This window comes from Pelobates fuscus, chromosome 2 (genome assembly GCF_036172605.1).
Source record: "Pelobates fuscus isolate aPelFus1 chromosome 2, aPelFus1.pri, whole genome shotgun sequence".
NCBI lineage: Eukaryota > Metazoa > Chordata > Amphibia > Anura > Pelobatidae > Pelobates > Pelobates fuscus.
This window is the reverse complement of record NC_086318.1, coordinates 200,426,460-200,440,772: the sequence shown is the minus strand read 5'-3', so window position 1 is coordinate 200,440,772 and position 14,313 is coordinate 200,426,460. Positions and strand designations below refer to the sequence as shown.

The 14,313-nt window shown below is 38.6% G+C and overlaps 1 protein-coding gene across 2 annotated transcripts in view; it reads right to left on the bottom strand.

Moving 5' to 3' along the window:
- Positions 1 to 12,818, bottom strand: part of FAM89A (family with sequence similarity 89 member A) — a 533,463-nt gene extending 520,645 nt beyond the window's left edge. Inside the window, exons 1-3 of one of the 2 annotated variants that reach the window (XR_010086609.1) lie at positions 12,629 to 12,818; positions 9,296 to 9,582; positions 2,124 to 2,818 (exon numbers count right to left, since the gene is read on the bottom strand). Coding sequence is in view for 1 of the 2 variants with exons in the window: in XM_063443105.1 (XP_063299175.1) it covers positions 2,561 to 2,818; positions 9,296 to 9,544 (507 nt within the window). In the remaining variant the exon portion in view is untranslated. Of the gene's footprint in view, positions 1 to 1,035; positions 2,819 to 9,295; positions 9,583 to 12,628 lie in introns of those variants that run through there. The other variant, XM_063443105.1, reaches the window with a different exon arrangement.
- Positions 12,819 to 14,313: the final 1,495 nt, after the last annotated feature.

The following is a 14,313-nucleotide window of genomic DNA, read 5'->3' as shown; positions in this document are numbered from 1 at the left end:
AACAGAGCACAGTAAGTCAACATTTAAGAGGAAGCATAATGACAATTTAAAATCATATAAAACTTTGCTTGACTGAAAAAGCGAGAAAAAAAAAAAAAAACAACAAAAAAAAAAACATAAAATAAATGAAAAGGAAATCTGAAGGATTGTGTTTTTCCCCATAATTATGTAGGGAGCGTTCACTTGTGGCCTTCAGCTCCAATTTTGTGCCTGCTGAAAGCCTGCAAAAGAATGATGGGAACTGTAGTACAACACCACAGGGTAGGTGGAGGGAGCAGTTCTATACCTTTGTTCTTTGCAATCTATTAAGAAATATGTTGACTCCTGGTTTCATTCCTGAAGTCACATCTTAAAGCATATGTGCTCCTCATTATTTGCTCCAACCAGTGCAGATATTTAAAGTAACACTTTGGGCCCCATAACAACTTCATCCCAATGAAGAGGAAATGGTGACTGGAGTTCCTGGGTGCCATCCTAACTGTAGGAGTTAAGCAGTTTATGAACAATTAAACTCCAAATGTATCCAAATAGCATCAGTCAGCCTGCCCACTCTTTCCATGCTTTCAACAACTAAGCTTTATTGAAGAAAAACAAACAAACAAACAAAAAAAACATCCAATCTGCATCCAGTCCAAAGCTTCCTCAATAAAGCTTAGGACTGATGTGGGGTATGAAGGGCTGAGCTAACACATGCCATTTGAAATACTTTGGACAAATTGTTTAACCCCTCTAGGAAAGACACCATTGGGATGTAGTTATTATGGTGGTCGGAGTGCTCTTTTAACACGGTCAATAAGTAAGTACACTACCTTTTGTACATTCTATTTTGAATGCCTTAGCAGAGAATATTTATTAAAGAGTCTAAAATAAGCATTACCTATGCATATATGTATGTGTATAAAGACCATTCCTGTTTATAAGCAGTGCTCTGCAATTAGTCGCCAGCCTAATAAGACTGACAATAAAAGTATATAATAACAATGTGTTTATATATCTTGTTTTGCAACATTTGGCAAAACCATTTATGCTCTAACAAGGCGAAACACTGCAAATTATACCAGTTTGTGAAATTATAATCAAGCCCATGGTGCAGTACACATCATGGAGATGTCTTGACATTCCTTAGTCCCGTGCCTTGAGGGTAAGCAATGCAGTGTTAGAGGTTAAATTTGGTCTCAGAATCGTGACGATAATGTTAAAAATATTTTACTTACATTACTCCCTTAACGCCTTCAGATCAAATAACACGATAGAGTCATCACAATAACAAGATATTTGCCTACCCCATATTTTCAACAAGTGTTAAAAATGTAAATGTATTTAAAGAGCCATTGTATTAAAAAAAAAAAAAAAAAGCATTTAGATTAGAAAACATGATGTGTATGTTTTATGATACAGGCAACTTTATCCTATGACACAACCATCAATACTTCAGTATGAAGCATCTTTCTCTTCTGTGATTAAACATTGCTTTCTGCAGTAACTAACTTTTTTATGAAAATCGATAGAGTCACCTGTAAGTGCCATGTGCCAATTAAAAATACCGGTCTCATTATCAATAAGAGAAACTTATTGTCAGAATGTTGCCTCTATGAAACCTGGCACTGACTGGCTAGAGCCCAAGCACATTCTTTCACCACCCCCTGTTTAGGCAGCTGTCAGAAAGCATTGAACAGCAGTCAACATAAAATGGAGTGCATCTGTAATGGTATATGCCAATCTTACACTATTCAAATGGCAACACCATTTTAAAGTTTGCTTCTAGAAAGAAAGTGTAATGTCACTTTAAGATAACTCCTCAAACTCTCATATAATCTTTCATGACTTAAATCACATTTCTAGTAACTTTGGTGGGGTGTAGAATGCAATATTTTTATGGCAAGAATCTCAGTTAAAATCAGTTTGAGCCCTTTCATGCAATCTATGACCAAACCAGCTTACCTGATAGAGGTCCAAAGCCTAGATCAGGGATATGCAACAGTCGGTAATCCAGATGTTGTAGATTATATCCCCCATAATGCTCTTACACTCATAATGCTGGCAAGGCCTCATTTGAGGTGTAGTCCTAAACATCTGAAGTGCCAAAAGTTGCCTATGCCTGGCCTAGATGATATTGTCACTACTTAGATTATTTGTATTAGAGTTACAAAGCTTTCCATAGTTTGAGGTAATTAAATGCAACACAAATCTAACTACACCTGTATTGGAGCGTTACTCAATACGTACGCAGGATTGGCCAAAGTGATCATTTCTACCTCTAACTTCTAGTCTTACACATATTAAATATGTCGTCCTGAAAAGTCTGTGCTCCCAGTGAAAATGGTTTAAGTGCAGCAGGATGTTAAAGGCACTTGATTACAAAGTTATTTTTTGAATTGCTTGTAGCAATATAAACCGCCCATGGTGGACGTATGGGAGATCAGTCTTCGAAAATATGCCAGGTATATGTTTTTAGAACAAAAACGGCATTTTCCTTAAAAAGGTTCCTCAGAAATCAAAATTACAAGAAAAAAAAAAAAAAGTTTCGGCACCCAATTTTCCTCAAGTCAGATATGCCGTGTTAAATATTCTCCAGTATCCAGTCGTTGTTTTGTGCTACATTTAATGCTAGGTTTCCTTCAGAATCGTCTCTCACTCCCTTGTGAAGGTCACCAGCTTCTTGATAGTATTCCTCTTCTTCATCAAAGAATCCATTTTCCATGGCGTAGGTGCAGTCTGCACTGGAAGCTGCCTGGCACGCACCTTTATATTCCTGGATGGACTCATATAGGGAATAAAGCTGGCACAGGAGGGACATATCCAGCTGCCTAAGCCCGACCTTAAAAAGAACATAGAAATAGGATATTAATATAAAGAGCAAGATGAATATTGCTCCAGCTATGATCACCTCAGCTTTACTGTCAACGCTTGATAAGTATTCATGTACTACATCAGATGATTTAGAAGCACTGAGCAATTAACTATGTATTACATTATGTCTTCCTAGTATTGTTTATATATATATATATATATATATATATATATATATATATATACACACACATACACATATACATATACACACACACACACACACACACACACAAGTCAAGATTTTCTTTTTTTATTTATTTAAAATGCAATTTCAGATTGGGATTATTTTGTCTATATTTCTATTAGTACAATATCAAATGTTGACTTACACAGAACACATTCACATAGTTTGTAAAACAATGTCCAATCTTTGCACTCCTATTGAAGAGACTGGTTGCATGTATATCCAAAAAGTCAAGCTCTTTGATATTACCGCCCACCCTCGTAAATTTAGTGTGTATATTTCTACATTCTTCTGTCTGCTTAATTCATCCATGTTTGATTTTTGTAAAAACCTGGACAGTATTTTGTGGATTTTGATACCTAAATGGGTGTAGGGCTATGCATCTGTAAGAGAGCCTATTCGTTTTATTTATTTAATCCATTATACCAGTGTTAATTTTGGTGGCAAATTTAAATTACATTTTAGTCAGTCTTTTGACTAAAAAGCCATTTGAATCATATTTTACTCATCTGAATTGTTTCAAGTTAAATTTATTTGCTTAAATCTCCAGTAGATTTTAGTTCAAGCCTCTATTTGTTTATTTTGCCCTTTCCCCAAACCCTCAGTGTCTTTGTGTCCTCCCCGCCCCTCTAAGTGTCTCACTCTCAAGCCCTGGTCTGTCTCTTTTGCCCCTTCCACAGCCCATCTATGCAGTGTTAAGTTTGGCGGCAAATTTTTATGTAGTCTTAGTCAGTCTTTTGACTAAAAAATATATATATTTTTTTTTTTAAATGTTAGATTTAGTTGTATTTTAGTCATATGCATAGTTTTAGTCGACTAAATCTCAAAACATTGCATTCAATTAAGGGCAAGAAGGGCGGAATGACAGGAATAAAAAGGTGTGTTTCCTGCCCTAAATGTAGTTGGTCTCAACTACCTGATAAATTGATGGTATGTAAAAAATGATCATGGATAAAAGGCTCCATAATAACACATTCTGAATAGATCTGGACAGTAGCAGGAATAAAAACATAACTCTCACACAAATACTGATTCTCAGAAGGGAAAGATTGCCCTGGAGAAGCAGCAATGTGCCAATATGTGGTTTTGCGACATTTCAAGACTTAAATGTTGCCAAGGGAAGCAAACATTTATCTGAATATATAGATCTTACATCTACCCTTGTTAAGTTCTGGTATGGATATAAATGTTCTGCCTTGGTCACATTATTATTGGTATTTATATAGCACCAACCTATTCCGCAGAACGTTACAATATTATAAAAAGGGTAAATGTAACAAATGAGACACTTGCAAAATATTGCAGGAACAATAGGTTGATGAGGACCCTGCTCAAATGAGCTTACATTCTAGAGGTCACATGCAGCCCAAGTGTATGTTTGCAACGGTCAAAAAACATTCTAAATCACTTTTGCTATGTAACAATTTAAGAAAAATATATATATATTTTATACATATTCTGTAAGAAAGGAAAAAATGCAAAGAGAGCGTCAAACCATTCTATGGCAACACTAAACCCTCTCCTCTTTTATTAGTCTTAAGGGTGCGTTCCTTATGTTTTGATTTCAGCAAGACAAGAGCTGTGCTGGCAAAAGAACAGATCACAATTTGTATTAAACAAAAGTTGGCCAATATTTTCTCTATGCATGCAGGAGTAGACCAAGGAACCCAGACTGTGACAAAACAGCCCCACCCCTGGCTGGCAAATATAACAAAGTTTATCTGTACTTCTCCTTTCAGAAGGTTGTGGATTAATATATTAAATAAAAAAAATAAAACTAAAAAGTTTGTTAGAAGGCAATTTGCTGTAATTTGATTGTTTAATCAATATATGCCATTTACACATTTTATGAATCTTTTTTTTTTTTTTTAACTAGTGCACGGACAACGGCAGGAGATACCATTGTGTTTCCATTGTGTTTCTCTCACTCTAAAGGATACAGATACACAATTAGGTGATATTGTTGATGGATATCCTACATCTGTTACCAAAAAGAAACTAGCCTAATTGTCTTCCGAAATATATAATAATAATTTTAAAGGTAGGTGTATTTTAACAGTGAGAGACAGAATAACAAAACAAAGAAATATAAAAAAAAAAAAAAAAACCCACACGTCAAAAAAAAGTTAGAAATTGATTTGCCTGTCAATGAGTAAAATAAGTATTTGATCGCCTATCAATTTAGCAAGATTTCTGGCTCCCAGGTGTCTTTTATACAGCTCGTTACCGGTATAAAAGACACCTGTCCACAGAAGCAAATCAGATTCCAAACTCTCCACCATGGCCAAGATTATAGAGCTGTCCAAGGATGTCAGGGACAAGACTGTAGACCTAAACAAGGCTGGAATGGGCTACAAGACCATTGCCAAGCAGCTTGGTGAGAAGGTGACAACAGTTGGTGCGATTATTTGCAAATGGAAGAAACACAAAATAACGGTCAGTCTCCCTCTGTCTCGTGCTCCATGCAAGAGTTTCAATGATCATTAGAACAGTGAGGAATCAGCCCAGAACTACACAGGAGGGTGGATCTTGTTAATGAGCTAAAAGCAGCTATGACCATATCCACCAAGAAAACAATTGGTAACACACTGTGAAGGGCTGAAATCCTACAGTACTCACAAGAAAGCACATATACAGGCCCGTCTGAAGTTTGCCAATGAACATCTGAATGATTCAGAGGAGAACTGGGTGAAAGTGTCGTGGTCTGATCAGACCAAAATTGAGCTCTTTGGCATCTACTCAACGAGCATTGGAGGAGAACACCATCCCCACCATCGAAAATGGAGGTGGAAACATTATGCTTTGGGGGGGGGGGGGGGGGTTCTGCTAAGGGGACAGGACAACTGCACTGCATCAAAGGGATGATGGACGTGGCAATGTACTGTCAAATTTTGGGTGAGAACCTCCTTCCCTTAGCCAGGGCATTGAAAATGGGTCTTCCAGCATGATAAAGACCCAAAACACACAGCCAAGGCAACAAAGGAGTGGCTCAAGAAGAAGCACATTAAGGCCCTGGAGTGGCCTAGTCAGTCTCCAGACCTTATTCCCATAGAAAATCTGTGGAGGGAGCGGAAGGTTCAAGCTGCCAAACGTCAGCCACGAAACCTTAATGAATTGGAGAGGATCTGCAAAGAGGGGTGGGACAAAATCCCTCCAGAGATGTGTGTAAACCTGGTGGCCAACTACAAGAAACGTCTGACCTCTGTTATTCTCTCACTGTTAAAATACACCTACCATTAAAATTATAGACTGATCATTTCTTTGTCAGTGGGCAAATGTTCAAAATCAGCAGGGGATCAAATACTTTCCCCCACTCACTGTATAGAGTGAAAACTGGTAACTTAAGATAAATGAACTTTAACAATAGCCCAAGTATGCAGAACATTGCAATGCATCATCAACTATAGTTGTGAGGGGTTAAATTTTCCTGGGGAATCATGGGACATTTACAACAGATGTTAGGCTATGCAAATTAAAGAAATAAGGGGGGGGGGGAGGGGGGCAAAGAAAAGCACAACTGCTTGCTAGCTTTTGTTATAGCATTACACACGCTCTGGTCTGTGACTATGATTTGCATTCAGTAACCATGTTGATTGGTTCAAAACAACAAATTGTCAGTTTATAAATGGCTGTGAATTCAAAATGTATAATGTCTTTATTCCTTGTTGCTGTAATGCAAGTTTCACATTTTCCTTAAAATACTTCTTGCTGCAGTGAAAGTTATTACATGCAACTTCAATAATGTTCACAATGTTCCATTTCTTGACAATTACATTTTCAGACTACTGCCCTTTATAGTTATGGCAGAGATAACATGTTCTGGTTCGAAAGCGAATATCGGTGTTAAAAACGACCTTTATGTTTATACTGTATAAATAGATAATGAATTAAAAATAAAATAAAATGAAGGGGTGGGGGATTATTTGTCTTAATTGAATTTCCCACACTGTCTAGCAAGTCTGCGTGCAGCAGCAATCTCAAACACTCCTACTTTATTTCCAAGAGCAGTTTCACTCATTATGCAGAATAGGTGGAACTGCTCTGTAAACCGATAAAAACAATCCCTCAAGTGCTCTCATTTTATCCACAGTCGGGTTTCTTTATTTAGTGAACAGGGCTATGTGCAGCTCTCACAAGGACGGTCTATACATGTGCAGTTCTTTCTCCTTGGTGGAAGGAAGCTCAGCCCAAATCGTAAAACTTGGACTATATTAACAAAGACATTCAGAACAGACAGACCGCTTTGACTTGACAACATAATAGACTAGTTTTCTCTAATTTAACTATTTTCCTAAAATTTTAAATTCACAGACACTTCAAAGTTTCTTGAATAACCCTGTTATTGGCATTTTTGGGGTTTTCCTATATTCTGCACCGTTGGCTGGGGTTCAAGACATTTGCTTCGGTCTTCATGCTATTATATGCTGCCACAGGAAGAAACAAGTGTGAGACTTAATTAGAACACAAAAAGGTATAGATTTATTCACATGAACACCAAATTAGAGCGAGTTGAAAACGAAATTGTAAAATAGAGCCAAGGTGTGACTAAAGCGTCTTTGGGGAATTTTTCCAAATCAGCTATTTTTGTCTACACACATAGGATGCACGTAGAGCAGGGAACAATAAACCTTCTTAGAAACTGAGGTTTTGTGAAGGAAATAAAATGTGGATTCTCCTACATCACATATCATTTGCATAATCTGTACCAAAGAGGGAGTTTGCTACTCATTTATCCTCAGATTATGACATTAGATTCAAACATCCAACCAGCTCTGTAAAAGCCCACCAAGTCCATGTGACTTTGCATATACAGTTCAGGCATTTGGGTTTGTGAGCAGGTGCTCACATGGATGCACTAAGAGCTCAAAGAATGAAGCGGACATGCCCTGGGAGTTTCCAAACTGAGAGAGTGAAGTTAACGAGACCAATTAATTAGGCTATAATCCAACGTAAGGACTTTTATGGCATTCAATTAAAACTTCATCACCATCTCATCATAATATTCTCTAGTTTCTATGACACAGAATGAAGCACACAATTAAAGTGCCGCTCCTCTATAAATGGACGTGTTAGCACATATGTCCTTAAACCCAGCACAAGGAGCCTGGTGTAAAAATAGTACATCCAATGTCTCAATCTGCTTACACAGACAAATTCTCCCTCCTACAGTCAAATTTTAATGAGTATCCTAAAGTCATTATTGGATAGAGCAATGAGGACGGCATGCTTAGTCTTTTGTGTTTACTTATGAAATAGAAGACCCTTTGGATAGTGATACGGTTAAAGGGGCACTCTAAGTAACATAACCACTCGAGCTTGCTGTAATGGTTACTTTGCATAGCGTGCCCAGGAGCTGTGCCTCAGTATAAGACAAGTTGTCTAAGATACTGAAGGTGTTCATGTTACTAATACTCTGCCCCCTCCTTGGCTGCATTTTTTCATTATCAAAATTAATTTCATTCAACCTGGATGAGACCGATTGGCTGAGAGCACCGGGCTAAGCAACCTCAGTCAATCAATGTCATCCAGGTTGGATACATTACCATTAATAATGCAGAAATTTGGTTCTGCATTATCAATGTGACCGAAAAGAGTCTCTGGGATTTAAGATGAGCCTTGATTTATGTCAAATTGTTTCTAAAGGATTGACTTTATACCGGGACGCACCAAGGCTCTGTATGTTATCTAATCATTTATGTTAGTTGTAGTATTATGTTGCACTGAGTGTCCCTTTAACCCAAGTGAATCTCAATAATAAAAATATATTAGAGAAGAGAAACATATACACACACACACACACACACACACACACACACACACATCCAGGTTTATTTATAAGAAAATAATAATAATGATCTAGCACAATTTAGCTTTAGCTATGAGCTTAAAATAAAAATAATACAAAAAAAATACAAAAAACACATTTCGCAAAAATAAGAAAATATTTATCAGGTTGAGACATGCAATGTCGTAATAGAACGTATGAATAAAATGAATACACATTTCCCAATACAGATGATTCAATCTGATGGAATGGAGCTAACATTAGTTTATTCACAGTTAGGCAGTTATGTTTACTATGGGCTCGGTAATCTTTCTGACTGCCTGTATTTAATGGGAATCCTGTACAAAAAAACATCAAACATTGGAGCTCCAGAGTCCCCCGTCCTCCCCAGTGATCTAGATAGACTCAAATAATGAAAGGACTTCTCAGATGCACAATTTGCAGTATTATTTCTACACATACACAGAACTTACCATCTCTTTCCTGAGAAGAGCCAGTGCAGCGTCAAGGTTAGGTGGTTTAGGGTGGGACTGAACGCTGCCACTAGTCCCTCCACGACTTAAATCATCTTGGATTCTGGATTTTTGGGCATAAACTCGTTCCAGGTCACGCCACCCTGAACCTCCACTTGAGTTCAGCAGACCGCTTAGGCTCTTTGGTAATGGGGGCAAGCCCTCCATGCATGGGGCAAGTGGAGTAATAGCTGTATGGGAACCACTCATTACTTTCAACTGGCAGTGGGATCTCTGTAACGCTCAATCTAGGAGTTGAGAAACACAAAATCATTAAAGTCATGAAACAGTGTACCCATAAATGAAATTCAGTGCTAGACAATCAGTATATTTAAGAAAACAAACAAACCAAAAAAAAAAAAAAAACACACAGCCTGGCACATCATTGACCCACCACCCATGCGGCAGGGATCAAACTCCTATATAATGATTCATTTCCTTTTCATGCTTCATAGAAAATGGAGGGTTTTATCCTGCGTCGTTGCTTATTGTCTCCCAATACTTGCATTGTCTATTTTTAGCAGCACTGTGTTAATTAGTGTTGGCATTAAGAAAATCATCTCCTAACAGAGGATAAGCTAAATTAATTAGCACTTTACAATAGGCTGGTGAAGTAGAAATCGCCCTCACAGAGATCCTATAAGGACATAAATTAGTTACTGTGCAGATAACATTTTCTTTTCTAAAGGGCTATACTTAATCCTGTTATAGTGGCAGTACAGAGGTCAATCTGCCCCTCTCCCCCAAAACAATATCAAGTCTGGAGTGTTGTGACAGACGGACACAGATTCATATATAGAACATGGCTACAGGCATGTGATGGGGACAGTCATTCATTCAGCCTCTGTGCCTGGCCAGACTTAAATGGTCCTGATTTTAAAGGACCACTATAGTGCCAGGAAAACATACTAGTTTCCTGGCACTATAGTGCCCTGAGGGTGCCCCCACCCTCAGGGTCCCCCTCCCACCGGGCTCTAGGGGGTGGAAGGGGTTAAACATCTTTCTCCAGCGCCGGGCGGGGGGACTCTCCTCCTCGGCTGAATGCGCATGCTCGGCAAGAGCCGCGCGCGCATTCAGCCATTCACAATGCTTTCCTATGGACGCTGGCGTCTTCTCACTGTGATTTTCACAGTGAGAAGCGCGGAAGCGCCTCTAGCGGCTGTCAATGAGACAGCCACTAGAGGCTGGATTAACCCCAATATAAACATAGCAGTTTGAAACTGCTGCTATGTTAATAGAAAAAAGGGTTAAACCTAGCTGGACCTGGCACCCAGACCACTTAATTAAGCTGAAGTGGTCTGGGTGCCTATAGTGGTCCTTTAAGGTGTGAATTTGCCCTAATGCTCCCTCCATGGTCTGCCACAGGGTGAGGGAGTTTATACATAGGGGTTATCTTTGTTTACCCAGAAATCCGAGCTTTATTAGAATTCATTTTTTTCTTGGATCACCCATATGGACATCCGTTCTTGATTTTTGAGTGTTTGAGTACTGCAGACAAAACCTAGATGTGGAGTTAGGGCTAACAGTTTGTGCATGCTTGGCATTTCATATCATGGGAGGAGTCTTCATAGGTTCTGTCTCGTAGAGGGAGTTAAGGCTTATTACACATATTTTAGCAACTGTCAAGAAATTGTGTTATAGCACAGAATCAGCAAAGGGGATTATTTTTACATATTGCTTTGTACTGTGTTATTGCATGACAGACCTCAGCACAAACTGATATACTGTTTCTTTCATATCAATGTCTAAGGGATAACATGTACCCGAGCGAATATACTGGGTATTTCACAACACAAAAACTGCTGTTAATTCTTTGCACACTGGCAGCACGAAATCCCCTGTCACATTTTGGGTGTGTAACGCCTTACCTGGGGATTTCACTGTGAGCCCACCACAAAGCATTCTGTCTCCTGAATTTCTACTTTATTGTTTTGCAATTCCATTAATACAAGTCTGATTTTGCCAGCTTGTACACAGCAAGCCAACACAGCCTGGATCTGGCCTACTGTGGTTTTCTACAGTGCTTACAGCCTGCCCATTCTTAGTGCTGCTCAATTCAACAACACATGACGAGATATAATCATGTGAAAAAGAACATGAAACAAAAAGCAACAAAGTAAAAAGATATAGCTCTATAGCTAAAATGTTCAGTTTCCTTTCATTCAGAACAGCAAAAAGCAATTCTGTACCAAATGATCTTTACCTGATTTTATTACTAATAATAATCAATTCTATTGGATTTCAAAGAATTTCCAATGTTCTACAGGGCCCATCATCTGTCAATGCAGATCTAACTACCACGTACCATGGCCTTTGGCTCTGATCGGTTACTGCTGATGTTGTGATGCAACAATCCTGCATGGTATAGTAACTACTAAAACAGATAGAATTAATAAAGAATTATTCATGTCCCATCTGTCCAGCTCTACCATGCAGTATATGAAGTCAATGTTATGCTCACACAACAGTCAGAAAAATAAGTATGTTTTACACTAGAGGTTAACAGTTACATTCCTGAAATGCACTGCAGTCACATAAACAGTCTATAGGGGCAGTCCGCACAGAGGGGCAGATTCTAGCTACTTTATTAAAGCAAATACTGCACAGACATCCTTCTATTATTATTATTTTATTATTTATATAGCGCCAGCAAAATCCGTAGCGCTGTACGTCTATTAGATCACCTTTTATCTGGGCTTCACCATCAGCTTCCTCTAAGGATAATTTAACCCAGTGTCTTCAATATATTCACGTCTCTGTTATATGGATTTATATAAATCACATACAGAAAATTCACAACACAATCATAACTGCAACAACATGTGGGGGGTTAGGTAATGAACCACTAGGAACATAAGCCACTAATAATTTGTATTTACAGTAACTATACTTGAAAGGGTAAAAATCTGTAAACATACACACCCCAATCACAGAAACATACACCCATTGAGCACCAGTGGGGAAGAAGGTCAGTGTGAGAGGTAATTCATATGGCTACCTTACTGACATGCACATGGGGTTAACTCAGCAACCAGCAGCAGTGCCTGGTGGCCTCTTTGTGTCCTGATCCTCCCCAGCCCATAGATCTGCAGTAAGCCTAGCTATTTAAACATGGAGAGCACACAGGGACACCCTGGGGCTGGCACTATGGCCTCATACAATACAGGGAGGACTCACACAGCCCCATTCAATTCACTGGGCTCACTATTCAGCCTGTCTGAGAGCTGCTCACAGGGCTAGGAGGAGGATGAGTGTCCATTATGTGGGAGTGAGTGTGCTCTGCTCATTCCTTACCCTCTGTCACCTTCCCTGCTCTCTGCTCTCTGCTCCAGTCCAGTATTGGTGGCTGTGTTCCCAGCTGCTCGCAGAGGTCCTCTATCAATCCCTTCTGTGTGCTGCTCCTGTGTCCACCAGTCTGGGCTATGTGGCTCCCTGGATGAGCAGAGCTGCTGATGTGTGTGCCTTATGGGGGAGGGAGTGCTCATGCAGCTCTGCTGTGCAGTGGGTGGGGGTATGGTAGGGAGGAGGAGGAGAGCACATTGTCTGGAACACCCAAAGCAGACTGTCAGAGGTAGTACTTGTTACATGACTGTGTCCCAGACAGTGATCACTTCGAGAAACCTCATTATTATATTAGAAATATGTTTGATATTCTACAGATACTAAGAATACATTAAACAAAAAAAGAATCACTTACTTTTATAGATAATAGATATGTAAATATCTCATATAATTTTTATATAAATATGTATAACATTTGTATATATTGTGTATTAATAGTGTTTTTTGTATTTTATTGTACCCTATTGTATCAATGCAATGTTTTGTGGACCCAGGACATACTTGAAAACGAGAGAAATCTCAATGTATCTTTCCTGGTAAAAAAAATTAATAATATAATGCAGTGAATTACAACAATAAATGTATAACACAAGCAAGTATAGCCTCTGTTTACACAATCACGTTAACACAATTATGTCTCATGTGTGATACTAGCAAAGTTTTTTTCAATGGATGTGTTATAAAAGAAACAGTACAAGGCATACAAAAAAATGAAAAAATTAAAAATCTGATTTTGTTTTTTTTATTACCGATTTTTTTTTTTGTTCATTGCTGAGCCCATGGGTTTAAAAGCTCATTGACTAAAACATCCCCAGGTAATGCCAATCAACCTGGCCAGTCATTTCTTATCCATATATATTACAAGTCAGGGGTCTTCAGCCCTCCAGCCATTGACAGTATACATAGTTCCTCGGCTACGTTACCATTGCTTATTATCAGGAAGGGGAAGGTTATCTTCCTTGATTAAAAAAAGTAAATGAAATCTGTGAAATAAATGTCTTGGTCCTTCATATTTGTTTAACTGTAGCAAGTAATGAGCAACAGGCCCTGGGACCCTTGAATAATATTATTACACCTTATCAAAAACACTAGAGGATGTTGGAATAGGACACCTGACCATTTCCCTGTGTTTTAACCAATTACTCATGTAATCCCCGTATTCCCTCCCCTATTAAAAGTGGGTGCTGGAGTTAACTGACCGTTAGAGAGTGTGATTATAAATCTCAGCAGGATATTGGGATATTCCTGGGATATGTTTTCTTACGTTGTGAGCCACTATGTCCACTTTTTTTGTCTTTTTGTTTTTAAACTATCTCATTAAAAGGTATGGTTTACTCAAACATGGATAGCACCTACTTTATATATGGTTCTCAGTGTTAGCCAGTGAATCTACAGATTATGTCTGGTACTGGGGATCCCCATTCAATTGCTTTCTCCACTTCCACCTACTTTTCATAGGGTAAGGATATTGTCTCTAGTTCTTCGCAGTGGCCCCAATTGATTTAATTGCCCCATCACTCCCTGCACATGTAATGGGAGATGAGAGGGCACTACGACACAAGATTCCTCCTGCTGCCTTTAGGTTTAAATTACTGAGAACATGTGAAAAGATTCCTTATTTTGTGAAGGGGCTTTGT